The sequence below is a fragment of the Carassius auratus genome, chromosome 16 (assembly GCF_003368295.1).
Source record: "Carassius auratus strain Wakin chromosome 16, ASM336829v1, whole genome shotgun sequence".
Lineage (NCBI taxonomy): Eukaryota > Metazoa > Chordata > Actinopteri > Cypriniformes > Cyprinidae > Carassius > Carassius auratus.
The window spans coordinates 16,801,900-16,829,826 of NC_039258.1; the positions used below are offsets into that span (position 1 = coordinate 16,801,900).

The 27,927-nt window shown below is 37.2% G+C and overlaps 1 protein-coding gene across 4 annotated transcripts; it reads left to right on the forward strand.

The window, feature by feature from the left end:
• The first annotated feature begins 1,502 nt into the window (after nt 1-1,502).
• Nucleotides 1,503-27,444, forward strand: LOC113116331 (histone-lysine N-methyltransferase ASH1L-like). 4 transcript variants are annotated; one of them, XM_026284420.1, is made up of 16 exons: nt 1,506-2,039; nt 6,147-6,827; nt 7,512-11,025; nt 15,843-16,533; nt 16,654-16,748; nt 17,970-18,043; nt 18,496-18,541; nt 19,142-19,244; nt 19,382-19,484; nt 19,594-19,661; nt 19,801-19,967; nt 22,043-22,171; nt 22,270-22,324; nt 23,644-23,758; nt 24,101-24,350; nt 26,441-27,444. In XM_026284420.1, exons 2-15 carry the CDS (start codon nt 6,321-6,323, stop codon nt 24,206-24,208), a joined length of 5,775 nt encoding a protein of 1,924 aa, XP_026140205.1. In that variant the 5' UTR covers nt 1,506-2,039; nt 6,147-6,320; the 3' UTR covers nt 24,209-24,350; nt 26,441-27,444. The 4 variants fall into 4 exon arrangements, with proteins under 4 accessions (XP_026140207.1, XP_026140209.1, XP_026140206.1 ...); XM_026284421.1 differs by lacking the exons at nt 24,101-24,350; nt 26,441-27,444 and having other exon boundaries at nt 1,504-2,039; nt 19,801-19,962; XM_026284422.1 differs by lacking the exons at nt 19,594-19,661; nt 19,801-19,967; nt 22,043-22,171; ... (2 more) ...; nt 24,101-24,350; nt 26,441-27,444 and having other exon boundaries at nt 1,503-2,039; nt 19,174-19,244.
• The last annotated feature ends 483 nt before the right edge of the window (nt 27,445-27,927 follow it).

Consider the following 27,927-nt stretch of genomic DNA (forward strand, 5'->3'; position numbering starts at 1 on the left):
AGGATAAAAAGTATAAAGATTTTCCACAATAAATTTTGCACTATAGGCTTAGTTGACTGACAACAGTGTATAAAATAGGCTAAAGAAAAAAATAGGTAAATATCACTTGTTTTTATATTTTCATTCTGCATAATTTACAATTAAGTTGTGTTTTTGTCCATTTGTGCTTTATTGTTGCAGTTTAGTAAGCCTTTAGTTAGGTAGGTTTATAGTTACCAGTAGATGGCGTCAATTGACTGTCTTTTTGTGCATTATGACTGAGTCAATGGTTCATTAATTCAACCGATTCATCAAGAAACACTGATTTATTCAGGAAGGAGACATTGTGTTGCTTGGAGACCCGCAAAGTGACTTTAGGAGTAAAGTCAGTAAAGATGGAAGTCTCCAAATACAGCAGGTAAACAACTTCAACAAAATGCTATCTTCAAGAGTTAATATTTTGTTTAAAAAAAAACAATAAACCTCAACTAAAGAAATCCACCTATCTTGACTTTTACTTTACTAGAATGAAATCTAATAATGTCATATTTATAGAATATAGAAATGTAATATTTATCAGAGCAAGTGTAAGTCAAAAACATCATTTCCTCTCACTTCCAGTTCATTTCCTGTTTTCTCATGTATTTTGACTATATAAACTATTCAAAAAGACACAAATCTTTAATTTTTAATACGTTTGTGATTCCATTTAATTTAATTTTATGTAGTTACCTTATTTGTGTTTATTTGTTAAATGTCAAGAGAACTTTGTTTTGTATTTTGGAACTCAATCAAATATATGACTGAGATGAATGGGAATGCTAACATGGCATTACCCGAGTATCGCAGACTCCCAAAGAGAGAAATGATAAATATAATTCACAGCATGGCTGTAATCTAAATATAGCACCCCCTGTAAATCATCACGAAGTCTTTCCTCAGAAACATGAAAAGCTTTCTTCTTTGGGTTTCAGCTGAGACTCACCCAAACTTAGCTTATAATGAAGAATTTGTTGATACGTATAGTTTAAACTGAACCTACAGTTATTGTATGCGCTTGATTGAAAATCTATTTCAGATTTGCTAGATCAGTGTTGTGTATTATGAGCTTAATTCCTACCTCTTAATCTAACATGTGCATTACACAACTATTGCATATATTTAAGTTTTTTTTAATTTTTTTACAGCTTGTCAGTATATAGATATGAACTGTAATGATTGCACCACCACCTATAGGTCACTCGTAGTAAAAGCGCAGTTGTTGCATGCTGTAATACAACGTAATGCAAGTAGCCTAAAGAAAACAAAAAATAGGTGTTGTCGATAGATCGCATCAGTAATATAAGAACCAAACGTCTAGGCACATGATTTCCAGATAGTGATGATTATATTAAATATTAAATAAAATGTCAATTATTGATAAATGACAAAATATTAACACCTCGATAAATAGACTAATAACGTGTCATCTTTAAACCAGACGACGCAGGCTGGCCCACAATTCAATTACATCATTGCTCATCACTTCAAAGTCGGCCATCTCGGGTTAGATTATTCAATATCATTTTCTAACACACTCATGCTAGATTACAATGATTATCACTGCTTTGATCCTCTCTTTGATAGTGTTGATAAAACAGCATCCGCTAGGGTGATAAATGCGCGAGTCTGTGTACATTTCTCTTTTCTTGCGTTATTGGTGGGTAAATTTAGCTCAAGTTGCAGGCATCAACTCAGTAACCGAACATACACAGCATGGTCATTGCTCTCCTCCGTCTCCCCTCATCGGTGAACTTGGGTTGTGGCTATTGGGTACACAATGTACGACCATGCTTTTGATGTAAAACAACTGCGCAAGAGACGGATAGAAACAGGGGGGCGAAGAGAAGAAGAAGGGGGGACGTGAGTATCGTGTGCTGTTGCACAATGTTCATCTTCATGGGTCCTTCGCTTCGCGCAGTGGACACGCAACATCCCTCCATTTATCGTTTCAGCTCGTTGCGCACACTTGTAAATTAGCTGCTCATTTTCTTGAGATACGTCCTCTCGTTGCAGCTCGGGTAAGTCATTTTTTCATTTCGTGAAACAGTGTGGAAATGCTTGCTGTTGTTTCCTCAGATCTCCGAGGAGTTTTACAGCTCATTTTCGGAGTGTTGTACTCCCATTGCTTAATAAAAAATGTAATTTGAAACGGGTTAGGCCCTCGCGCAGGAATACGCAGCGACACTTTTTATATCGTAAACATATACGCGCGTGCGGTATGCGAGCTATTCAAATAGTAATACAAGTATACATCTCAAAATTGGAAACTATAATAGGTTGGAAACCTTGCTCGCAGTCTCCCTATTCTATTTTTGCCACTTTCCCGACAACTTTATATCGATTCTGCCTTCGCGCTGTAGATGACAGGATTGTATTGACTTTTCACTGGATTAACTGTTTCTTCAAATTCTATTCTATTATATAGCGAGGGGAACAGTAACTTATTACATCCTACTTGTTATGTCCCATCAGTCAAGTCGTATTCACTCTACATTGACATGCTGTGCTTGTCTGCTCGAGCCAACTAAAACATGGTCATGGACTCCTAATTATTCGCCCATATCTCTGTCATATTTTCATATAATGCTCTCGTTTTCTGCTATTTTTGGAGCACCCGCCTATATCTAGGTCACAGAGGAGCCTGTAGAATTGAAACACCTTTATCCCTTTTGTATTTTCACATTTGTCCGATGGATTTGCTGGCAAATCACAGTCAGTTCTCTTAGTTTGCCCAGAGAAGCCTTAAATCTTGTCAGGGAGAAAAGCTTTGATGGATGAAGGGCAGTGCTCAGTGATGTCATCTTGTTTGCACTTCAGACTTCTGTATGATACTTTCACATTGCACCGATTAACAATATTTGCCTGAATCTGCTTGACAAGTGAAACAGAGGAAGAGCTTAACAGGTCTGCTTATAACTGACAAAAGCTGGTGTTAACCTGCATATTGTTGTCTCGAAGAGGACAGAAGACTTGACAATAAAGCAGACTTGAACTTGAAGACCCCATTGGGACAAACAGTATAAGATAACCGTTTGTAATGAGATAACATACACAAACTGAGACATAGTGAAACTTAATAACTTCCTGGAGACTCATCGCACTTGACGCTGAAGCGTTGAATTGAGAATACACTGGGTAAAAGATCAATAAAACTGACACTGTGAAGAAAATTTGGGGAAAGGGAAATGCTAATTATTTCTAGGTGGTGGAAGCAGTGATCTCCGTTTAGTCAATTTTCACTTTTGCAAAGATTTGTATCAGCAACCCCAAAACAGATTTTTAAGGAAGAGCATATTGCTTTGATTTACAGGGAAACAGTGAGTTATTTAACCGCTTGGTGTGGTCTGCTTTGAAAATGCTTTAGAGATATATTGTAAAAGAGCTTATATACCGAAAAGAAAAATTATGAACAAAAGTAAATTAAATGTAAGGACAGGGAAAAGGCAGAGAAGGAGGGGATAAAAAACCTGCAGATAGAGGGAACATTGAAGCAGCACAAGAAAATGAATAATTATGGTAAATGCAGAAAAGTAGGCTTATATCCCAGGGAGAGAAAGACCCTCAAACGTCCTTCTCACTTTGCGTCTGAACTGTGCTACTAATAGCCACAGAGCTCCCTCTTCACACACACACACACATCATTGTACTTTGCTCTCTCTCCTCTCCTCGGGCCATTTTTCTTCTCAAGCGTTCCATAGGGATTGTTTTCTTAGCACCAAATCCTAAAGGAGGAGCTGAGAAGATTGCGCTCAGCAAGTGTAACGCTGCTGGATTTTGTCTTCTTTATGAGAATTTGCAAAGACTGAAACAGCCTGCAGTGGGTGTTACTTTTACTAGCTAGAAACGGGTCGCTAAAGCACTTCACGAAATGATTCAAGACGGGAGATCAGGGGGGGAAACTTTACCTTATGGTTAGGCGAGATTGTACAAGTGATAAAGTTTGATATTGGAAGTACTTTGACAGAGCCCAGTCAACAACTCTCAGATGGCTCAGGCTACCGATGCTGGGCTTTATTAGTGTGTTCCCTGCAGCCTGCAGGTCAGCCGCTGGATTTTATAGGTCCCCTGTGCAAGTTAACGCAATGAGGTCATCACGCGAAATCTTCCATAGAATGACCTCACTCTGTGTGGGAAAGCACCTGCCTTTCAGGCAACTCAGAACAGAGTTTCAGCCAGCTTTTCGCAGTTGTTGGGGATTTTTATGTGGGTATGTCCCGAGGGAAGTGGTCTTTAGGAGATTAAGATGTATCATGCTCTTCATCTAGGTTAAAAAGATTTGTATTGTAGATTAAGAGTCGACTTGAAGGTAAACACTACCTGGCTAACCTACTTCCCTTTACAGTTACTGTAAAGTTTCCTTTAGAGTTTACATTGTAATTGATTCTGTATATTAAAGAACTCAACTTTATTAGATAAAGCTATCTGGATTTTTTTTAAAGATGAAGTTTTTATCTCGCGATGACGCATGCGGCATGAGACCATGCTGCTCTTACATTACACCAAATTTGGAAATATTCTGAACTGTTCCGACAGGGCAATAAATGGAGAAACCACAATCAAGCTGAAAATGTGCATATCTTCAGGGAGCTGAGAGATTAATGCATTTCGACTGGGTTAAAAGCAGTAACAAGACATTCCTCATTTCTACATTAAAAAAAAAAGTTTCCTCTTCGGGTTCCAGTTGAAAAATATTGTCAAAGTTGTAGCCTTGATGCATAAAACCTAATTTTTATTTAACAACTTGAACAGTCAGCCATTTCCTTTAAGATTGTTACCTTTAAGATTGTTACCATTTTCATGTATTATGTTTATGTAATCTAATGATTTACCATTCATCAGTGGTTCTCAACCTTTATGACTCCAAGGCCTCTAATTGTCCACAACAATATTGGAATGCCAGAGACTCCTAGTTTCTGTAAATTAAATGGCAGGATTTAAAAGTTTTAGTAGCCCTGGATATTCTTCAGGGTTTCTACTCTTTTTAACCAATGCATTTGTATGACTTTTCCAGTTCGTATTTTACTGGGTACAGATAAAAGGTTAACCTAACCACAACTAAACCTGATCAAATATTTAAGAGCTTGGAATAATTAAAAAAAATTATATTCATCATAAAAATGCCCCTAGAGTTTTAAGATTTTATTAATTTATATGTCATTTCCAGGTCTAGATGCGTCATGTACCCAGGATTTTCAAGACTGTGGCAACCTTGATTCTTCAAAGAAATTAAATTAGGTTCATTTTAAAATAAGAAAAACATTTTAGAATATTTTAGTTGTTTTATCTGATTTTAATTCTTGTTTTTTTCTTATTTTAAATAGTTTTAAGTCATCCTCCGGCCTCCTTAGAAGTTTGCTGAAGGCCCCTAGTGGGCCCCGACCCAACTATAAAGCTGGTAACATCTTAAGATCTCTGACAGTAATGATAATTGAATACATTTGGTGCCTTTTAATCTCAGATTGTTTAGTTTAATGCTTAATTTGCTAATATTTATTTTTATGTGGTGCATTTTTTTTTTTTTTTTTTGCAGTCAAACATAGCTGAAAGCATCTACACATGTTGAACAGATTAATTCAGAATAATTCCTCTGTTCATAAGTTTTTATTTTATTCTTTTTTAGTTTCGTAATCTTGCATCGTGGCAAATGAATTTAGTTTTAAAGACAGTATAACATGTCACACTACAGGTCGTCTACTTTCTAAAAGTATTCCATGCCAGCTATTCAATAACAGATTCCATTAGCATCTGAATCTGCATGTTCAGAGCCAGCTGCACATGCTTTGATAATCCATGCCTCTAAATTGAGCACTAAGTATTTGAACTAGTCAGTCACAGCAATAGCTCAGGTAACTGGACAGTTGAGTGTAAAGTTGCAGGCTTTTTGAGCAAGATATGTGTTTTGATCTGGGTGAATGTTGAAATGTGTGGCATTTTCTGTTGTACTGTCTGCATATCTGATCTTTTCACCATGTGGTTCTTTTCACCAATGAGTTTCTTCCTATGAAAGAAACTTATAACATTAAAACATTAAAAAAATTTTAATGTTGTGTCATACTATGTGATACACATACACTGTGAGTAAACCGTGACTAATGTTTTCTCTTCCCTGTTTTTACTTTTTACAGCCCCTTCCATGGTACCAATACCTTTAATACTTTCTCAAGTCAAGTGACATGATAGAAGAATATTAAATAAGATTAAATAAATTACCTTTTCTCATAAGCAGAACATAAATTTTTGACAAAACTTTGACTGTCAAAGTACTTGTCCCATTCACGTGTGTTAATCTAAAAGTTAAAATGGATAAGACAAGTCAAAAGACAACACCTAGACTGGAGAAAGAAGAACAAAATGAGAGGACAGAAGACAGGAAGAGGATGAGAAAAACCAAAGGGGCTGAACCAGAAGCTTCCTCAAAGAGTATTACCAGTGAAGTTAAGCTGCAGCAGCAGCCTAGTCCGAGGGAGTTAACAGATACAAAGTCTGACCAGTCAGATGGAAATTTGAGAATGAAAATAGGGGTTGGAGCAAAACGGACAAAGAAGCCCCCAAAGAGCCTTGAGAACTTCATATGCAGGCCCACAATCAGAATCTCTCAGAGGCTTGCACATGGAGATGGCCATAGTTCATGTGGAGGTGAAGTCTCCAATTCTGAGATCAGAGTAGCCAAGCAATCACATTCTGAGATTCAGAAAAAAGATCGGAACGATTGCATCTCTCCAAAAGCATCCACAAGGCTGAGTGTCCCACTTTCCAAAACATCCAGAAAAGATTACTCTACACCAGTCATTAGAGCCTCTAAAAAGGTAAGACTTTCTAAGTATGCTTTCATTTTTTGTTTCTTTATTTCTAGTAAAAAAAATATAGTGGCAAATGATTGATACTATTTCTGTCTGCATCTTGCCATTTTTAGCCACCAGTGGTTTACCATTTGTTATATCTATTTTTACATCCCTTCATTTTATCACTTGCTTTCTCAGTTTTTTTTCTCTTCAGTCAGATCATATGTTCTCTTTGTTACTTTAATTCTCACTTATCTTTTTGTACACTGAAAAATATGCAGATGGAAGTCCTTCATCTGCACTCTGTTATTAATTTTTGTCAATTCTTATGACCAGCAAACAGTTACTGGAAAGACTAAAGCTATATTTATTCCTCCCATTTGATTTATTTTTGCTCAAATGTCATGTGCCATGAGATTCTTCTAAAATAAAATAGTGGTTACACAAAAAAAAGAATAAAAATAAAATAAAATAAAAACCTTATTTACCATGACTCTTAGTGATATGTTATTTTAAAATGTTTGAAATTAAGTTTAAGCTTTTCAGAGCCATCAACTAATGAAGCCTGTCAGATTTCCTCAAATTTATAGCTGCTCCAGACTGCCTTTGATTTAATTTTACCGGATATCCTTGAGTGACCTGAATGACTGAATACCTTCAAACATTTCCTGATGAATTCTGGTCGGCACATGTCCTCTCTTCCAACAGGCTCCATCAAAGCACTTGAAGAAGACTGACTCAAAGTCATTATTAACATCAGATGGACCTCCGTATGCAGTTCAACCACAGACAGATAGCAAAGTACCACTTTCAGATAGGACTACCTCCTCTACCTTGCAGAAGCAGACGTATTCACCTCCAGCTGCCCCTTCTCCACCTTCCTTATTACAACAGGACTCCAGTCCACAAGACAGCTCCCAAGTTTTAAATGCTCAAAAAGAAAAGGGTGAAGATCTCACAACTGGAGAAGCAATGACCTCCTCCCTCAGTTCACATGGTTCAAATGATATGAATGCTCAGACATCTCTGCAGTCCTCTTCCAATACTGAAAATGACAGTGAAAGTACATCACTTCCATTATCATGTAGTGAAAATTTTGTAAAGCAAGCTCCCTGCCCTGCAAAAAAAACTAGAATCAGGGAAAGTAATGTTTACAAGGTTTTAAATGCTAAAGAGAAAGAAGATGGTGATTCTGCATGTTCCAAAAACACTAGTAACACCATAACTAACAGTAGGAGTAAGGAAAATGGTTTATTGCATCAGCAAAGTCCCTCTATCAAGAGACCATTGCTCCTTACTGCTTCAGATAAACCTGCCGAATCAGCAACTCCCGAGAACAGCACTTGTATGCCAGAGTTACTGGACAGCAGAGGAAGAAATAAGAAGTATACTGAAAGTGAAGTTATAGATGACACCAGAAAGATGACTGTGGAACCAACTCAAGCTGTTGCTGTCCAGCCAAAAGATGGCAGCAGGGTGGGACATATCATTGACAAGAATAAGAAGAGATCTAGGCATAGTGCAAACCAGGACGAAGATGTGCAGTGTTCCTCTCAACCCCCTGGGTGTGCAGATTCTCAGTTTAACAGTTCCGTTCCAAGTGATGTGCCACCTTCACATCCCAAACCAAACATCATGTCACAGAAGAAACAAAAAGCTGTTCAAATAACTAAGATGGAAAATCTGGGCAAGGAGATGGAATTGTTGAAGACTGCTAATGTTAGTTCCACTGCCTGTAAAAAGGTTCCACGAAAATTAAACCTTAAAAAAATTCCTTCCATTAATTCATCAAAGGCATTGTCAACACAGCAGGGTAAATCAAGACAAGTTGGACAACCTTCTAATTCTATAGAAATGCCAAATTCATCACCTATATCAGAAACCTTTTCCTTTGAGCCCCGTCCTAAGAAAAGGGGTCGTCCAAAAATGGCCAGGTTGGAAGAGACTCTTCAGGAAAGTAAGTCTCAAATGTCCCCTACTAAGTTTCCTATACTTGAACATGCAAATATCCCTGATCCAGAGAATGGCCTGAAACTGCCAAAGCCAGCTCCCAAAACACTAGTTCAACCCAAATGTTCCACCTCTGTCAAGAAAAAGAGATCTAAATTACTAGACTCAGCATCAGGGAAGAGGGGTGCTGAAGGAAAACTCAGACCCTCCTTGTCTAAAGCTAGAGATGCTCAGATCAGCCGCAAACGAAACAGGTTGATAATGAAGACAGTAATCACAAATATTAATAGGATGAGAGTGAAGAAGAAGGATAAGGTACTCACACAGTTCCTTTCAGGGCAAAAACAAAGTAACAGATCAGATTTTTCTCAGAAAGACAATGAAGGTGATGCCGATTGTTCAGTTTCAGATGGAGCACACTCTTTATCCTCGCTTGTTACCTCTTTTGGGGGAAAACTTGGTCCACAAATAAATATCAGCAAACGTGGAACTATCTACATAGGAAAAAGGAGAGGTCGTAAACCTAAAGCTCAAACAGAAACTTCTGGTCAAGACTCTGAACAAGTTTTGGGTCAAAAGTCTCAGCAAGTCTTGACAGAGTCTTCTAATAAGTTGAACTCTTGGTCCACCTCTGGTGAACATAGTCATACATTCGATGGCCAGTCTCCTTTGTGTAGCTCTCCCTATTCATTTAAGCATCTTGAGTCCCCTTCACCCACTCTTAGTTCTTTCCGAAGAAAGTTTCATCTTGGCAACTGTGAATATGATCAACTTTCTGCTCCTAAGGTAACCAGTTCCCAAAAGGTAAAAGCAGTGCACAAAGAGAAATCAAAACCTCCTTCCTCCTCGCAATCTGCACCACACCCTTCTGCCAAATCTCAATTAGGCTCTGTAAGGATTCAAGATCGCAGAACTACACACCTTGGGCGATCAGTATTGATGGAGCAAGAAAGACTCAAATACAAGTGCCATAGAAAAGGTCACAATTGCTTCAGCCATGATAAGGTTAAAGGACATACACACAAATGTAAGAAGAAGTATCTTCAACTCAGGGCTAAAAGGCAAGACCCTGCCTTCCAGGCTGAGATTGAGGAGTTAGTGGTCAGACTTAGTGAGATTCGTATTGTGCATCATATTTCATCACGAGGGTGTGGCGATGAAGCAAAATCTGGCAGGAAGAGTGGGAAAGGGAAAGCTCATCCTCACGTTCTTCAGTGTCTACCACAAAACCTTCATCATCCCACCATGTTTCAAATCAACTTCAGTGGTTACTACTCCCCTCAGTCAGAATTTTCTCGTGACTCTCTGCATTATGTCGGAATGGCAGATTTTAAGAGGAACAATGGGTGTCCCTCTCAAGCCGGTGAACATATTGTCACACATTGCCCAGTAGTGCACAAACTTGGCTTCCCAATGTCAGGAGGCGGTTGTTACCATCCACCATACAAAATGCCACTCTCTACCACTTCACTTGGTTTTGGACTTTATAGGGGATACCCTCCATCTGCAACTATATACCCTTCGTCACCCTTTCTACCCTCTTATGTGCACCCCTACTCTAAAAATCCCATTTTAAGTCCATCAAAGTTCCATAAAAAGAAGCACAAGTTTCTGAGACGTGACTCTCTGCTTTTTGGCGGGAAGCCACAGGGGGCATATGCTAATGTAACATCTCATTCCCCTAGTGACTGGTTCAGTAGAAATAGCTGGCAAAGAGAAGACAGCAGAGATCAGGCTAGTGAGAAACGGTTTGTGGATGATTGGCTTAGAGAAAGAGAAGGAAAAGAGAGTTTACTAGGACAAAGTAATCTCAGAAAAGACCATTTCAGAAGGGGCACGGCCTCAAATTCTCCCTGTTCTTCCTCAACACCCTCAAAACAAGCAGACAAACACAAAACCTCACCACTTTCATATATAGGACCTGCACATCTGAGACCGGTATCAAAACTTAGGTGGGCAGAGCATCAGCAGCCATGGAGGTGGAGAGAGAGCACTCAGGTAGAGCCGGGGAACAGGGTTTTAAACAAAGGAGCTGGGTCGGGGTACCAGGAGGATGATGATGAAGGTGACGAAGACCTATCATCACCTCCCCTAGGAGACAGAGCCATCCACCATCATTCTTTCCTGAGGAACCCCAATCTTGCTAGTAGCGCGTACAGTCAAATGACAGCTCAAAGGAGGATTGGTGAAGTTCAGTCTGCTTCAAGGAACTTAATGAGACCTGGAAGCTCATTGATGACCAATTGCTCAGCTGGAGGCATAAGGACATCAGGTGAGATGGCATGAGATTATTATTTTTTTTTTCCATTTAACAAACTAATGCCACTGCTCAGGTGACATTCTACAGAATATATAATTTTTTAAGGGTACAATCTATAAGTCATTTTCAGTGTTTGGCATTAAAAGGTTCAGTTGGAACATTCAGTATCCTTTTGTTCCTATTAACTAGGTGAGAAAATGTTTAGGAATGCTTGTACAAATTACAGACTTTGAACAGTGAAATAAGTTTGTTTTATTACAGGATTGAGAGTCTATGGTCTTATTTATCTCCCACTGTTTTACTAGTTGGGTACCAAAATGGAGCTTGATTTTGCTCTGCGTGTAATTGGCTACACAGATTTTCCTTGGCAGGGAATCTGTTTAGAAGTCCACTGAGAGGTATACGGTCTCTCTTATGTGTAAATGTTGTTACGCATTAGCTGTACACATTATGTGGTATTCTGGCATTGATGTTGCTATCATTATGTTCTTGTTCTGTCTTATGCACTCTTAGCTAGTTTTAGATTGAGTGATGTGTAAGGGAACTGCAAAAGCTATGTACGGTATGTATTTAATGTCTCTGTGAATTTTATCTCATACTATCATGTAACTGTGGCTCACAGTAGCACCTGTGGAAAATGTGATTTATTGCCAAGTTGAATAGAATTTAATATTTGTTTATACAACAGATATTTGTATTTTTGCTCTTTGTCATGAAACCAAGTGTGAATCAATGCTTAAGTATTTTTCTCTGAAAACATACACTTTTAGAATCAAAAGAAATGCATATTTGGTTAATTAGCAGTGATGAAAACATATGGTAAGAAATAAACACCAGCATGTGAAGAACTTCTCTCAGCAGGAAGACAGGGACATTTGGTTGCGTTGTGTGTGGTGTCTGCTAGTCTTTGTGCATGCAGCTTTTACTGTTTATTAAATATACCTGCCCATCAGGGGCTCCTTCTCAGAGGAAGAGGCAGACACAAAAAAAATGAAAGTAGCATTCATTTATCTAAAGCAACATTTTCCAACAGCCTTCAGAGTGCAACAGTCCTTGTTCACATCATTGAGGTGTTGTAAATGTGCAAAATACAGGCAAAATCCAATGGCTTCATGTCATTGTGATTGACTGATAACCTTGTCAATTGGATGATTCCTGCGTACCATTATCATTATCATGATTGGCTAATTGCCCTGTTTATTCAATAGTGCACGTCTATCATGTTCACATGCAGTCTGGACTCAATGATTAAAACTAATTCAAATCGACGAGCTAATTACAAAGTTAAAAGCTCATTTACTTGGACATCTCCACTTTCGGTCACATCCGAACTGAAGTTAACTTGAAATGATTACAAGTATTATGTCACTGGTTGCTTGATGATAGTTGCTAAAGGAAATATGAATTGGGATCATGAATTTCCATAGTACTAAAAACCCAAACCCAGAGGGGTTTTCCTTCTCGTTTCAGAAGTCCATGACACACTAGTTAATTCTCAACAAATAAAAGATTTGTTTTTACTGAGTCCCTTAAGGAAATACCAGATCTTGCAAGGAAGTAAAAGAATAGTGTTAACATTTCCGTAAACATAATCTTAGATTTTAGGTTTAGGGAATGAAATGCCTCATTTGAACCACTTTGCTTTTGTTTAATTTCACTCACTTGTCTAGCACACAAAATCAACAAAGTCAACTTTGTGGATATAAATGCCTAAACAAGTACTGCAGGGATTTCCACGTCCATATAACTGAGGAATAGTTCACACTAGTTCTTTTTCTGTCATGCTGACTCTGTATTTTCAGTTGGCATGGATTCAGATAGGGTATCAAAATTGCTTTTACATTTCAGTGAGATATGAAAGTGCTTATTTATAAGAAAACGCATGCTTTAATCTTAGTAGTTGACATTTGAGTATTTCTGTAAATGGGAACCACCAAGATTTCTGCTATACATTTAGACATTATGAATTATATGCTTATTCTGTCATGTTCCTGCCAAACAATTTCCATTTAAGACTGTCATAGACCTTCTGTCAGCCTGTGGCCAAAACCTTGTGTTTGATTTGGAAAGGGTGAATGAGAAAAAGCAGGCGTTCGGCAGCGGTAAGGAAATGTGGTGATGCTAGTGGAAAGGATGAAATCTGAGCATGGAAATCTACAAGTGAAATGTGAAAAATGATTGACAAAGAAAGGAAGGAATGTTTATGTAAGCGAAAGCGAATATATGGCAATAACACGTTTTGTAATCAGAGCCAGATGTGCTCTAAAAATGCTACTCTTGTGTATTTACTCTGCCTAAAGATGTTATTAAAACTGAGTGTATCTGATATATCAGACGTTAATGTGTCCTCACACTTCCATTTAGTCTTGGTTTGGCTGTCATCCGTAGACCAGAAATAGCTCTTTGTAGATGCTTGAGGATAAAGCTACATAGGCCATTTTCTTTTCCCTTATCTTTTTTGACTTTCTTTCTTTTTTCCTTGCTGTCTCTCTTAGAGAGTTTTTAGAGGAATAACAGGAATGTGATGTTAATTGTATTACACAGCCTTTATATACGGTCAAATGTGAGATTTTATCACTCTAGTAAAGTCTGTTCAAGCACTCACCCGATCTCTGTGCTGGGGACTCAGGGTATGTCTCGCTGTGGAATGCACTCCAGTGGAGCTCTGTGAAATTGATTTAGTGTTGTGTCTAAACTAGCTGTACTGGTGGAGGAGAGTGGAATTTGCAGTAAAGGAGTGAATACTTGCAGTATAATTCCCACGGTCAGGATTACAGTAGTTGCTTCTCAAAAACATCAACTGTTTCATGAACGTGCTGTCTCCCTGGCTCTCCATGTTTTAGTAATGGTTTAGTTAGAACGATGCTTCATGATGATGAGTTTTGCTCAAAAACAGGAAAGAAACTTACCTTCCTTTTAATTCCATCACTGTAATTGTAATTTGTACCAGCAGTAATTGCAATCATTGTTGTATAATTGTAATTATAGTTCCTGTGAAGGCTGTGTTAAGACAGTGTCCAAGGTTGTTCAAACTTTCTTGCTTAGTATCACAATGGAAATATCATTGTGCAGTGGGGATGTGGGCAGACCGGACAAAATCAGAACTTGATTGAACATGCACTAAACCAGTGGCTCCCAAACTGTGGCTGTGCCCTATATGCACCATAACCCAGGGCAGTAACACAATTAAAAGATATTCATGTTATTGAAATTGAAAGTCCTAACTACTATGTACTTGCATTTAAATTAAGAATTTGATACAATGCACTTATCTTTTACATTGTGCTTATATAAAAAAAACTGCATGTAATTACATCTTAAATTAATTTCTACAATTACATTTATAGTTACACTGTTGACCCAACCCATACACCTTAATCCACCCTTATAACTACTGTGACGAGTCAGCTGCCTCCTCCCTGATTGTCATCGGCACCCTGTCCTAAATCGCCGCCCTTTAACAGGCTCCCGACTGGAGTGGGTGTGTGAGAGGAGGGGCGCTGGACGAGTCAGGGCTGGCGGCGTGTGATGGGGCACACCTGAAGGAAATGGAGCCTCATCACTGCCGCTGTTTAAATGCCCAACGCGCCTCTCTTCGGGAAACTGGTCTCTCCAACATCCCCCCCCCCCCCTCCCCCGTGCATGCTCACTGGTGTCCTCGTGGGTCCAGGAAGGGTGTGTAAAAGGACTCACGAAACTGCATAAACCTGTCATGATCATAGACTTTCTGTTCCTTTTTTTGTGTCCCTATTTTGGTCATGTTCCATTCCTCATTTTGTTAATTGATCAATCCCCATCTGTTACCATACCCCTGATTACTTTCCTGGTGTTTAAAAACCCTGTCTGTTTAGTTCCTCCTGGTCCGCTATTAATGACAGACCCCAGTTGTTGAATCAATATCTTCTGAATCGAAACGATAGGTGTGTGTGTGTGTGTGTGTGTGTGTGTGTGTGTGTGTGTGTGTGTGAAGTATACTAATATTATTATTATTTTTGTAATTATAAAACAGTGCTTCCAGCCAACTGTCATGTGAAACTCATGTGAGAAGTGATGACTTCACAATGTGTTGACAAATACTGTGAACTCATAAATGCATGTATGACAGTTAGCCAGAGAGTTGATAGTTTATAAGTTTAAAATATTAGTATTTGTCTCACATCCCCGATAGTTTTAACAGTCTAATTCTATGAGAATAGGAAAGTCAATTTAGCTATAATGTTAATGAGACAGAAGCATAATATTGCTAGAATCACTTTGATAGATGATGAACGATAAAAACATTGACAGCAGGTCAGAATGCACCCAATAGTAAAGAGTGCAAGCATTTAAAGTGAATGATGCTTAAGGAATAAAAAAAATTGAGTGTTAACTTTGGTTGTTGTGGATGCAAATAAAGTTATCATAGTTATCTTTATAGTGTGCATGAAACTTTAGTCACTTACCATCTATAATTCAGTTTGACCAGGCACATATTACTTTTATTTTCCTACACAGGAACTTCTTTCTATTAAATGGCTCTCATTAAATGTTGCGTGCAAAATTCTGCTGGTTTTAAAGAGCCGAATCAGTGATGCTGTACAGTCCCTGTAAAATTTGCCAGATTGTAGTGCATTCAAAACCAAGTCAAAGTCCTAGGGAATTGCATCATGGAAGTTAAGTTCAGAACAGCTTTTTTGGTCATTTGGGTATTACCTGATTTGCATAATTCCTTTGGTGAAACTAGGTCTAAAACAACACAGACATTGTGTGCAAATTAAAGTCGCCGTCAGTGGGTGCAGCTCATCCTTTTCCCCCAGCTGATTGGTCACATCTTTACCTTGCTGTTTCAGAGAGCTTCCAGCCTGGCGGCACACTCTTCTCCGAGCACTTCTCTGCCAGTCCCCCTCTTAATGAACGTCAAGAGAGAGGAGGAAGAGAGAAAAGACCCAACATCAGCAAAACACACTTTCAGACCAACGATACCAGGCCTTTTTCCTCATGTAACACCTCCAAAGTCAGCCTCTCTCATTTATATAATTCTAAAAATATGACGGTAACCAAAAGTAAACTGAAACATGTCAGAAAGCCTCTGAAGAAGAAGACTCCCAAAGGTCAAGAGGTCACAGGAAGTGAGGTGAAGAGAAGAGGACGAGGTCGACCAAGAAAAAACCCTGCACCGTGCTTTTCTCCACCTTTCCCTGCTACACCTTTACGTCATGAAGCCGGAGAGTCTCCTTGGAAACGTAAAAAAGGTGAAAGAGATGACTACACAGTACTCAGTGCGATTGAGTCCATGGCTCAACATGAGAAAAAGAAAAGAAGGAAAGAAAGAGATGAAACGAGGAGCAGTGAAGCACAGGTAGATGAAGACGAAGACACAGGTCCGAGCCAAGAGCCGTCACAGTTGCACGTCAACACATCCTCACCTTCCCAGGATCCATCAGTGTCTGTAATCAGCCAGTCAGAGAAGAGGTCTGATGTGGAAGCTGAAAAGAAATATGAGTGGGCGGGGCTTTACTCTGATGTGTATAAAAGCGAGAAGTGAGCTCTTATATATTAATAAACAAGCATTAAGAATATTTGTTTAAATGCAGCCTTTATTTAGAGAGCTCTTGACAAAGAGCTTGACAGATCCTCTGTCTGTTTGTTTATTCTGCACAGCCCCACGAGTCTGTTTTCTCCAGTACACACAGACTGCCTTGACTATGATCCTGAAGAACATGAGCACGGTCTACTTCCTGCACCTATACACGTAGGTGAGTTTGTCTGTGTGTGTGTGTGTGGTTACTGGGGTTATTTGGAGGTCACTATAAAAGTTGAACTGCAAGGGGAACAAATCATTTTTGTTAGTCAATAATGAGCTGGAATTAAGTCCAAACTTGATTTATATTGATTAAAAGGAATCTAGTGTGACTCAAGTTGGCATTTGAAGTGGGAAGGGCCGCTGGCAAACTCGTTATGATGTCATGGCATGGCAATGACTTTGCTAATGTATAATAAGTAAGTAATCAATGAATAATTATCAGTTAATATTAATATTAACTGAGCTGACATTTCTAGATAACTTTACATTCAGCTTGCCTAATTATTAATGAGCTAAGCCTTCATAGTACGATTAATCTAATCAATTTAAAAACAAATTATTATTAAAAAACAAATATGTAAATGATCTAATTTGTCAGTTTTCAACACTGGTAAATAAAAAGAAATGTTAGTTTTGTATCAAATCAATACAACAGAATGATTTCTGAAGGCTTATGTGAAACTAGAGCAATGGCTGCTGAAAATTCGACTTTAATTACATTTTAAAATATTTAAAAAATATAAAACATTTATTTTATACGGAGTGTCTATTAACACTTGTTTAATGAATGAAATCATCAAAAAGTATAAAATAAAATATGGGGTAGGGTTAGGTTATGTGTAGGGAGGGCTTTATTGTCCCAGTGAGTGGCGTCCATTTAATGATTAGAATTAGAATGATAATTTACACTCAATGCCTTTATTGTGTACATTTTTATACTGAGGTGCAGATTATTGCCACTATTTGCAGTAAGTAGTATAAATAGCAGAAAATCCAGTTATTTTAGCATAGTGTAAATAGAATCTATAGCTATTTGCACTTAAGTGTAAATAGCATCTATCGCTAAGAAAGTATGCTGTTTACACTCACAAATAGCCGCTGCTTATTTTATGTTGTAATAATATTTCCATGTCTTATTATGTTTACTGTATTTTTGATCAAATTAATACAGCCTTGGTGAGCATTAGAGACATCTTTCAAAAACATGAAAAAGGTTACAAACTCCCAACTTTTGATTTTGCAATCGTTTTTTTTTTTGCTAAGTTCAAGTGTGCAGATATGTATGTCGTAATTTATTGTGAACTTTATATTTACACCTCTTGGAAACAAAGGGAGCAATAAAGTGTGTAGTGACTGAATTTCAATGCATTCATAACCCATGTGTGTGTGACAGGGAAGTATCTGAGGCTGAAACGGATTGACTTTCAGTTGCCCTATGACATATATCGACTCTGTGCAAAGCAAAAGGTATTTTTAGATTACTTTAAGAAGCATAAAGCATGAGTGGTCTGTCCTGTTTTTTTTTTTTTGGCCCTCATGTCATTCCAAACCTTCATGTCTTTAATAGAACAGGTGGAATTTTGTCAAACTTCCCTTTTCCTTAAATACACCATAATTAGACAAAATTTACCTAAGTTATGATGTGCGATATCTTTTTCTAAGTCTAAATAATTTGCCGAAATCCTTGTAGTTATTGAATTCCATTCACTATCCTGCACATTCAAAAATCATCTGTCACAATTGGTAACGACGTGAGAACCAATGATCATTGGGTCAAGGGTCATTGGTTTTAAAAGGGTTTGAATGACATTAGGATTAGCAAATGATGAAAATTTGAATTTTTTTGTGAATTATCCCTTCAAATATTTCCATTCTATGACTGTCATACAATAATTATGACAATCTCTGTTCCAATAAAGCATCCTAAAAAGTCACGAAAGACCCCACGAAAGATTGCCCCATCCAGTAAGTAGACTTACCTTCTCGTTCATGTAAGATTTTTTGTGTGTATTTGCATGTGTTTGTTTCTGTATGTAAGGCCTAATCAACTCTATGGATTAAATAATCAATTTCAGTCACACATTTGTCCGTATGGATGCCCATTTGTGCCACATAAGAAATAAAAACATGCTATAGTAAATTGTGATTGGCATAAAAAGGCAAAATCACATTCTGAACCATAATTATGAGATACAAAGGTGAAATTATGAGATAAGAAATTGTTATTATGACATAAAAGTTAACAGAAGTCTCATAATTTTGCCGTATTTCCCATAAAGTTAATAATAAAATTTCTCATAATTATTCCATTTTATGTCGTCGTGATTTTCCAAAGCATGTTTTTTCTCATGTGTCACAAATTGGCTTCCAATACGTCTGGAACACTGCAAACACAATTAAGCAATATAAGCTGTAAAACTCTTGATCGGCCAATCGAATTTGATTACTGGCACTGACTACTGTGTACTATTACATTTAAAATGGCTTGTTCTCTGAAGTAAGTGTGTAAAGCAGTTAATATTGTGTAAACATATTCTTCTTTGTCTCTTGCTCTGTCTCTTTGAGATGGATCTGTTGATGTAATGTCTCGCACTCAGACCGAAGACAGTTCCCGTAAACATCAGAAGCTGAGTGTGCCTCATGACTGCGTTTCTGACAGCCCTAATAGGTAAATCAACACACACATACACAATCACATTCACCATCTAGTGCTGAATTTAAAGTGGAGATGAATTCTCTCAGGCCCACTTGGTTTCAAATGCACTGATTTCATCCTGTCCCATAACCTTTTTTTCCCTAACTTAGGAATGCCAGCCCTAGACCTAATACAGAAGAGATCGGAAAAGAAATTAGTGAAACAGACAATGAAAATAATCTTCCCAATCAACCTGACCCTCCCAAACAGCAAGTAAGAGGCAAATCTAGATACAGCTTCACTTTTCTAATTCTATTACAACATCCCTGCATCATTTAAAGTGCATGGTCAGTTTGGTCACTTTGAATGACTTTATTTCCAGGAGAAAGGCAATGATGCTGAAAATATCCCCTCCCCTCTCCTGATGATGCCCTTGTCTTGTGAGGAGAGGCAAGAACACGCATAAACACCGACAATAGCATTTCTACCCATTTATGTTTTTGGATCATTTCATGCTCTTCTTTTAATTTTCATTGGCTAATATCTCTTAAGTTTGTACTTCTTTGATTTGCTCTCATTCCCCTGATAGGAGCTTCGTCCTGGAACATGGCATTTTTCTGGTGAGAAACTATGAGAAGATGAGAGACAGACAGTCATTGCTCCTGAGGGAGGAGGTGACAGAGCGAGAGGAAGAAAACAAAGACGATGGAGGGAACAGCCAGAAAGGGGATCTCGAAGACACCAGCACTAAGTCAGGTCCAGCAGTGTGTATAGCTGTAAAATGTGTGTTTGTGCGTTGTCGCATTGTTCTTGGCTCTTAAGGGATAGATTACCTGAAAAAACATTTTCAGTTTACTTTAACTTTTATTAATTGTGCAGACTGCTGTGACATCTGCAGTGACAGACAGTGCTTTGCTGTTATTTTTAGTCACAAACTGCAGGGTTTGTTGTCCAACATAAGTTCCCTCGTGAAAAAGGAGTGTGTTTAATTGTATTGAGTGCGCACTTAAAAATTCTACTTTAAAGTACATTAACTCACTGTTTTAGTAATCTTTTGTTGTGTTTTAAAGAAATACACTTATTTTGATGTGTTGACTGACATAAGCCACATTTCAAGTACTTGACCATAATTTTAACTGAAGTGTGTATGATATTACAATTATATATTCTTAAAATGTACTGAATTGCAAAAAGAATAGAAATAACATTAAAGTTATTTTAGTTTATCATATGCATATTCATTCAGCGAAGACAGTAGAATTGTGAAATTGCATATAAACGTACTTTAGTCTTAAGTTAAATTTAACACATTAAATACATTAAAACTATAATACATTTGGTTACACTTTGTTTTAAGGTGTTATTGTTACAGTGTAATTATAGATTTAAGTACTGAGTAATATTATTTTACTACATGTACTATATGGTTATGGTTAGGATTAGGGTTTAGTTAGGGTTACTTGCATGTAATTATGCATAATTTATTGTGGTAGCACTTTATTTTACAGTCCCGTTCCCCATGTACATACTATGTACTTATTATAGTAATTACAATAACTATGTAATAACTAGGTACTAACCCTGAACCTACCCCTAAACCTAACCCTACCCCATGTAGTTACCTTGTATTACCAGAACTTTCTTAGATAAATACATAAGTATTTATATAGTGTAAGTACACTATAAGTACATGTAAGTACATGTACTGTAAAATAAAGTGCAACCTTTATTGTTATTATAATAGTAAGTACATGTTACATTTGTAACAAAGACAGCTTAAAATAAAGTGTTTCCATACATTTTCATTCAAGTGAAATTAACATGCAATTAAGTGTTAGAACATTGCATTCAGATTGCACTTATTATAAAGTATATTCCTTTAAAGTATATTACTTCTGTAATAAGTACTCTTCAAGTAAAGAAGTGTATTTCTTTTTCACAAGGGTTCCCTTCATCTTTCTGTAACAGGTTCTGTGTGAAACATGCTATACATCAAGTCAATTTGTGTCCCTCAAAATCGGTTAAGATCAGACTTCAGAGAACTTCTTAAAGTATTTAGAAGAGAAAATAAGTATCTATCCATATTTTTCCTTAATATGGGCCAAGTTTCTGAATTTCCAAATAGATCAAACTTGACATCATGTCCATATGCCCGTGGCCCTAGATGCTTGCCAACATCTTTGGAAAATTGCTGTATAGCCGTAACGTATTCCCATTGCAACAGTACAAAACAACTAATTTTAGCCTAATTTTTTTTCTAAATCTGAATGTAGCATGATTTAATTTTATACATTCTAGGTTTTTGGATGAAGAGTGTTTTTTTTGTCAGCAAGGCTCACTTTAACCTACCCGTATGTCCTATACTAGTGCTACCAAGGTACATTTTCATTAAGTGGGACAGTCTGTTTATAGCACTTTTTGTGACCTGAGGCTGGTTTTTCATGAAGAACATGGCATCAGCTATTCCTCCTCCTCTCCTCTCCCTCCTTCACGCTCAGCGGGCTGTAGCTCTGGAGCAGCTCCCAAAACCACCTCACTTCTATTTCCACTCAGCATTAGTCAAAAGGGCAGAAGAGGACATGTGGTTAACGGCTAGCGCAAGCCACCGTGTCCTGTTGAGTTCATGGAAAAAGTGTTTTTAAGTGCATTCCGATTATTGCACTTAAAGATGACAGGCTAAGAGGGACTTCAGATTACAGATCTTTACTGAATGTGCATTGAATAGTCTTTGAATTGACAGCTGCATGTTTTTCAAATGTGGCGTGTATGATGTGCTTGTAATAAGACTATATTCGGTGTGTGTAAGAGGATGTGTGTTCTGCACATTGCAGACCAGTGCCTGACTCACTCGAGCCCACAGTCTGAAAACAGAGAGGGAGACGAGGAGGGGAGAAGTGTACAGAGCAGAAACCTCACGCAAACACTCCAGGGGATCTATGACGTCATTGTCAGTCACAAGGGTACATCTGTTGATTTTATTAATAAGAGACTTGTCACAAGAGGCTCAGTGTGAAGATCTGCACAGCTGATCACTCTTTCTGTCATTTGTGTTTTTCAGGGTCATCTGGACAAACCCTCGCCGCTCCCCTGCTGAACCTGTGCTCCAGAAAGAGGTTTGTACGGATGTGTGTGTGTGTGTGTGTGTGTGTGTGCTTTTCCACTCACTCTGTGTTGTTTGCTCAGTGGCTCTCCTGCTGTTCTTTTCACAGTCTCCAGATGATTAAAGATTGAGGGAACCTGCAAGTTAAAAGCTCTTGTCACTGACAGCTACAGTAGAATGCACAATGTTCTTAAAGTGATGATGTGGTGATGATTATAATTAAAGATGTCTGTTGTCTGTATTTTCTGTTATTTAAATTGATAAATTAATGTTAATAGCATAAAGTTTTTATTCAGTGCCTGCCTCTGATTGGGGTCAATCAGGACTTTAGGTTTTTGTTATTAAAAATAAATAAGCAAAGAAGGGATATGTCTGTATCCAATTTTCATGTTGCGATTAATTGCTAATACTTTCATTACAGTATACAGAATTATCACGGTATTGAAATTTAGTTTTAAAAAGTGTTCATAATACAGTATAACTGGTTTAGTAACATTTTTCTTATAACAAAAATAACTGAACATTTAAAATCAATAAAGCAATACAGAAGAATTTATAAAGTTAAAAGTTTTACACAGATTAAAGTGCAAAAGAACTATAAAGGACAAAAGGTATCACTTTACAATAAGATCTCATTAATTAACCATTAACATTCACAATGAGCAATAGCTACATTTGCTGCAGAAGTTATAAATCTTTGTTGAAAAAAATGCAAGTCTTAGTTCATGTTAGCTCATTAAATAACACAGTTGCAAAGTTAGAACTTAACATGTTTTAATGAAGATAAATAAATGTTCAGACACTAAGATTAATGAATGTTCAGAAGAATTTTTCATTGGCAGTTTGTTAACTAATGAATTAACTAAACTAATGAAGCCCTAATGTAAAGTGTGAACAAACAATAAAGAATCAAAACACTTTCAAACAATATATCTAGAGAATGTTGTAGTCCAGATTTAAATGTAAAAACGTTTGAAAATAAATAGCCTTTAAAGTCTAAATATTTAAGTATTTGGCTCTGATGAACACCATTGCAAATCCACAAACTTGAATGGCTATTTAAATACAGATTAAATAAGTAGCAGCTGCTTTAGTTATGGGGTTTCCAGAGTAAAGGCTCCATTTTCTGCAGTTTAGCGCCATCTGCTGTCAGAGAGTGAATGTACTTTCATTCAGTGCATCTTTCAAGTGTTTCCCAATGTACTACTAATGCGCTTTTTTACATCAGAGCGCACACACATCTTTTAAGCAGCATACAGTGGTGTTGTGCATTTTGACCAGTTGTTGGGAATAGTATTCTTAAAATTATTTTGTCTGTGTTTCCTCTTCCAGATCAGCCTCGGCTCCTGTGGATCTCAGTACGCTGCAGAAGCAGCTCCTCTCAGGCTACTATGAGAGTCTGGACAGCTTTCATTCAGACATGCTGAAGGTGTTCCACTGCGCCGAGGTCAGTTTCACAGAAGGTTCATGGACTCAAACTGTTTGATGTTGTTCTGCACCTGTCACAAGCTTTTAAGCTGTCTGGGTCACACCTCAGACTGACCATCAAACAATAGTCATGAAAGAAACAGAATAGATTTTATATTGCTGCACATCCAGAGTATTTCCCTTTAATGTTACCATAGAACAGCACCCTGAATTTATTACAGAGGCTTCTCTCTGGAGCAGCCTGGGGTTCAGTGCTAATGTCCCATGTCTCACTACCTTTCATAATATCTGCCTCAGCAAAATGTTTAGAAATGCACTGTGTTAATATTTTCTGCTCTCATTATGTTTTCAATCTTATCAGAAATACTACGGTTGTGAGTCGTCGGTGGGTCGTGACGTGAGGCAGCTGAGGGAAGTGTACCACAGTGCTCATCAGGAGGCCTTAACTCAGACCGGCAGTTTCCTGTGAGTGACAGAAAACCGCGTCAGCGACCTCTATCAGGGTGTTGCTGTGACCAAACCCAGAGGCATGATGGGCCTTCCAGAAGGCAGATAATGCTCTCCGATACCAAAGACCTGCTGTATGTTGCACTCACAGATGCACTGCACAGGTAAAAGGTTTGCCATTTATACACAGCTGTGCCTTGAACAAGTGAATACCTTCAGAAATATTAATTCAGTTATAATTATCACTGCTAGGGATGCACAGTATGTTGGTACCTTATTGTTGATTACTTGATATTAGAGTTGAAGTAACAGTCATGTCTGATAGATGTAATGTAATGTAATATTTAATTGTGAATGCTTATTTTCTGTATTTTTACATTTAGAATACATTTGTTGTCATTTAATGTACAATTTAGCTAAATTTAATTGTTGGAAAATATCAAAATTAATATACTTTTTTTTATATTGTACATTATGTGTATTATAACATGTTAACATATGTTATACCTGAATTAGTTTGTAGCATTTAAAACAATTGATTTTAATTCTTAATATTTTGTTTTACTTAGAAATTATAAAAACAAAACATATTTTATTTAGATTCAAATAGTATAGAATTGTAACGATAGCCATTTGTTCATTATAGGGCTGTGCAAAAAATCGAATGCGATTTTCATGCACATCTCATAAGTAAAGTGCAGTAAAGACGCTCTTTTAATTAGAAGTATTATCTACAGCACGTGTGTTCAGATCAGGGTTGCCAGGTTTTCACAACAAATCCTGCCCAGTTGCTTCTCAAAACTAGTCCAAAAGTAGCCCAATCGCGTTTTCAGGAGGTTCCCCGATAAAAATTGCTTTCCGGGGTTAAAATTTAAGTTTTATGGCATGGTTCCCTTGGTAAACTTCGCATTTTAGGGCCTAAATATCACGTTATTGGTATTGTTGCTTCGACCCGCGGACATGAAAAACTTACCACAGACTTGGCAACATTGGTTGGCATTTACTACACAGAGCCGTAATTCACTGACAATCTACACAAAATCGATTTTAAAATCGGAGGCGATTCTTTGTCGATTTTGAAAGCGATTTTGTGTTAGTTGTCGGTAGACTAAGGCTCTGTGTAGTAACTGCCGCTCCACCTGAACCAGTGTTGCCAGGTCTGCGGTTGTTTTTCATGTCCGCGGTTCGAAGCAACCCCAATACCAATAACGTGATATTTAGCCCCTAAAATGTGAATTTTACCAAGACAACCATGCCAAAAAAAACGTATATTTTAACCCCGGGAAGTATTTTTTTTTCAATCTGGGAACCTCCTGGAATCGCGTTTAGTTTTGGACTAGTTTTGAGAAGCACCGGGGCAGGATTTGTTGTGAAAACCTGGCAACCCTGATCTGAGCACACGTGCTGGAGATAATACTTATAATTAAAGGAGCGTCTTTACTGATGAGATGTGCATGAAAATCGCGTTCGATTTTTTGCACAGCCCTAGTCCATTATTATTGTTTGTTTTTTTTTACATTTTATTTTCTGTTCACTAAGTATAAAATGAAGCATTATCTTTTAAATAATTTGAATTTAAATATTATAGAACTTTAATGTTAGCCATTTATCAGTTATTAGTTATTAGCCATGAATTAATGTTTGATATTTTATTTTAAATACATTTAGAATTATATAAAAGCGTTATTTTTCATTTATTTAGATTTAAATAGTACTGAATCTTCATGTTAGCAATTTTCGACCATAACATGGAAATAATTATTGGATTATCATATTGACCAGTATTTAATTATCAGCATATGTTTCAATTAGATTACATTATATTTAAATCATTAATCAGTATTTTTGAAGACTTAATTAGACTTCTATTCCAGTAAAAACATCTAAACATTCTTAAAGCAAGACATATTTACAAGTAAATGTTTTCAAAGTATTTTTTAAATTATTATTAATATTATTGCCTTTGCCATTGACTTTCTTTCTTTCTTTCTTTCCTATTTTAATCATGAACCTCACTAACTCTGTTAGCATCAATAGAATCTTTCCTTTGTTCATTCAAGGCTAACCAAAGCATTTGCTTTGGAAAATGTAACACAAGCCAGTAGTTTCCGAGTGTAAAGCACAAACTGTAAAAGCTCTGAGGCCTTTGCGTGGATCAAAGACCATTATTTCTCTGCACTTCAAGTGTTCTGTATTATTCTGTGCTGGTAAGGTGCTCTCACTTACTATTTCTCCTCTTCTTTGTCCTCTGTAGGTTAAGACAGTACTCCTGGAAATGCCATTTGTGAGCATGGACACGGCTGATGCTTCACAACATGATTAGTTGAAAGCAGCTCAGCCTTTCTCTCTCTCAGGGAAAAGAAAGTCAAGCGAAGGAACGGGAGACATAACACAAATCAACATCTGAGACTCCAGATGATTTCATACACCCGAACAACATGCATTTCTTTCATTTCGAGATGTAACACTGAACATAAACATGTTGAATGGGATGCCATGCGAACAGGACGTGGTTCTGTTTCATCTTGAAGGAATGAACATCCACAGGCTGTTTTAAATCATTCAACACACTACATCAGCATACCTGCAAGAAAATGGACTTCACTGCTCTTAAGAGGCTTCGCTGACTGAACAGTTTTGTGTGATGTGAACAGATTTGTGGTCTACAGACTTTTAGTGTTTTGTGTTGAAGGTTATACCTATAAAGTAAGCAATAATGCATGAAAGGTTCAATAACACAGCCTTAATGTGAGCAAATGTGAGTTTATAGTCATTTTAGACCAGTAATTTTTATTTTAAAGGGAATTGACGACCACTTTGTCCAGAGCTGTCTTGTGCTAGTGATGTTTTGTAATACATTGATTTGAAGCAGTAATCTTTATAGCTTTGAGACTCAGAAATATTTTATACCTTGTACAGTATATTGTAAATTAATGTATATTTAGCTAAATTATGTTTTCGAATGGTTCAAGAAACTCGGTTTACAGTCCTAAATTGTTGTGGGAATTGCCCTGTTTTCCATTGGTTCTTTAATAATGTTTTTATTGGTGTCTCGATGCATGTGTAATTTGAGACAGGACATTTAATGTCTGTAAAACATCAGATTTTCATATTCTTCTTTATGCATGGCATACTTTATGTTGCTTAATAATGTATAATAGCTGTGTATACATATGCCACAAATGATTATGTCTATGCTGAACTAAGAAATTAATCGTTGGAAGCTTATTAAAACGCAGAATAAATGAATTAACCCAGCTACATTAGTAATTACTCATAAAAGTGAGTCGATACTTGAACCATTGTGCTTTCTAGATTTATTCGGTTTTATTCTTTATAGACAATAGTGCTAATAATTTGAATAGACACAAATAAACCCACAGGAAGAGCTGCAGATCTATTTTTATCTTTTAATTTGTCCATTAAATTATTAGTGCTTCATAAGCCAAATGTTCATTACTTTAGCTTTGTCAATAAGCAATTAAAATGTGTGTCAGTGGACCTACATTAGGTTATTGCATCATATGAATCATTAAATATATCTCCTCGCGGCCTTAACACATTATACTCAAACTGTATTCAAGTCAAAAGCTGGATGTCAAATTATTTAACGTATAGTCCTGTGTAGATGGAAAATTGTAGATAAGTTTCTTTTGAGGTCTGTTTGTACATGGTGGAGCTGATTTCACACTCTTGTTATATAACAAGGTGATAAGAATAGATTCTGGTGTGACTGTCATG

Bases quoted from the DNA above. Each gene is read 5' to 3' on its own strand.
- LOC113116331 (XM_026284420.1), top strand. From the start codon at position 6,321: ATGGATAAGACAAGTCAAAAGACAACACCTAGACTGGAGAAAGAAGAA. The intron at 18,542-19,141 runs GTAAGTAGACTT...TGTCTCTTTGAG, and splicing joins ACGAAAGATTGCCCCATCCA to ATGGATCTGTTGATGTAATG. The intron at 19,662-19,800 runs GCAAGAACACGC...TTCCCCTGATAG, and splicing joins CCCTTGTCTTGTGAGGAGAG to GAGCTTCGTCCTGGAACATG.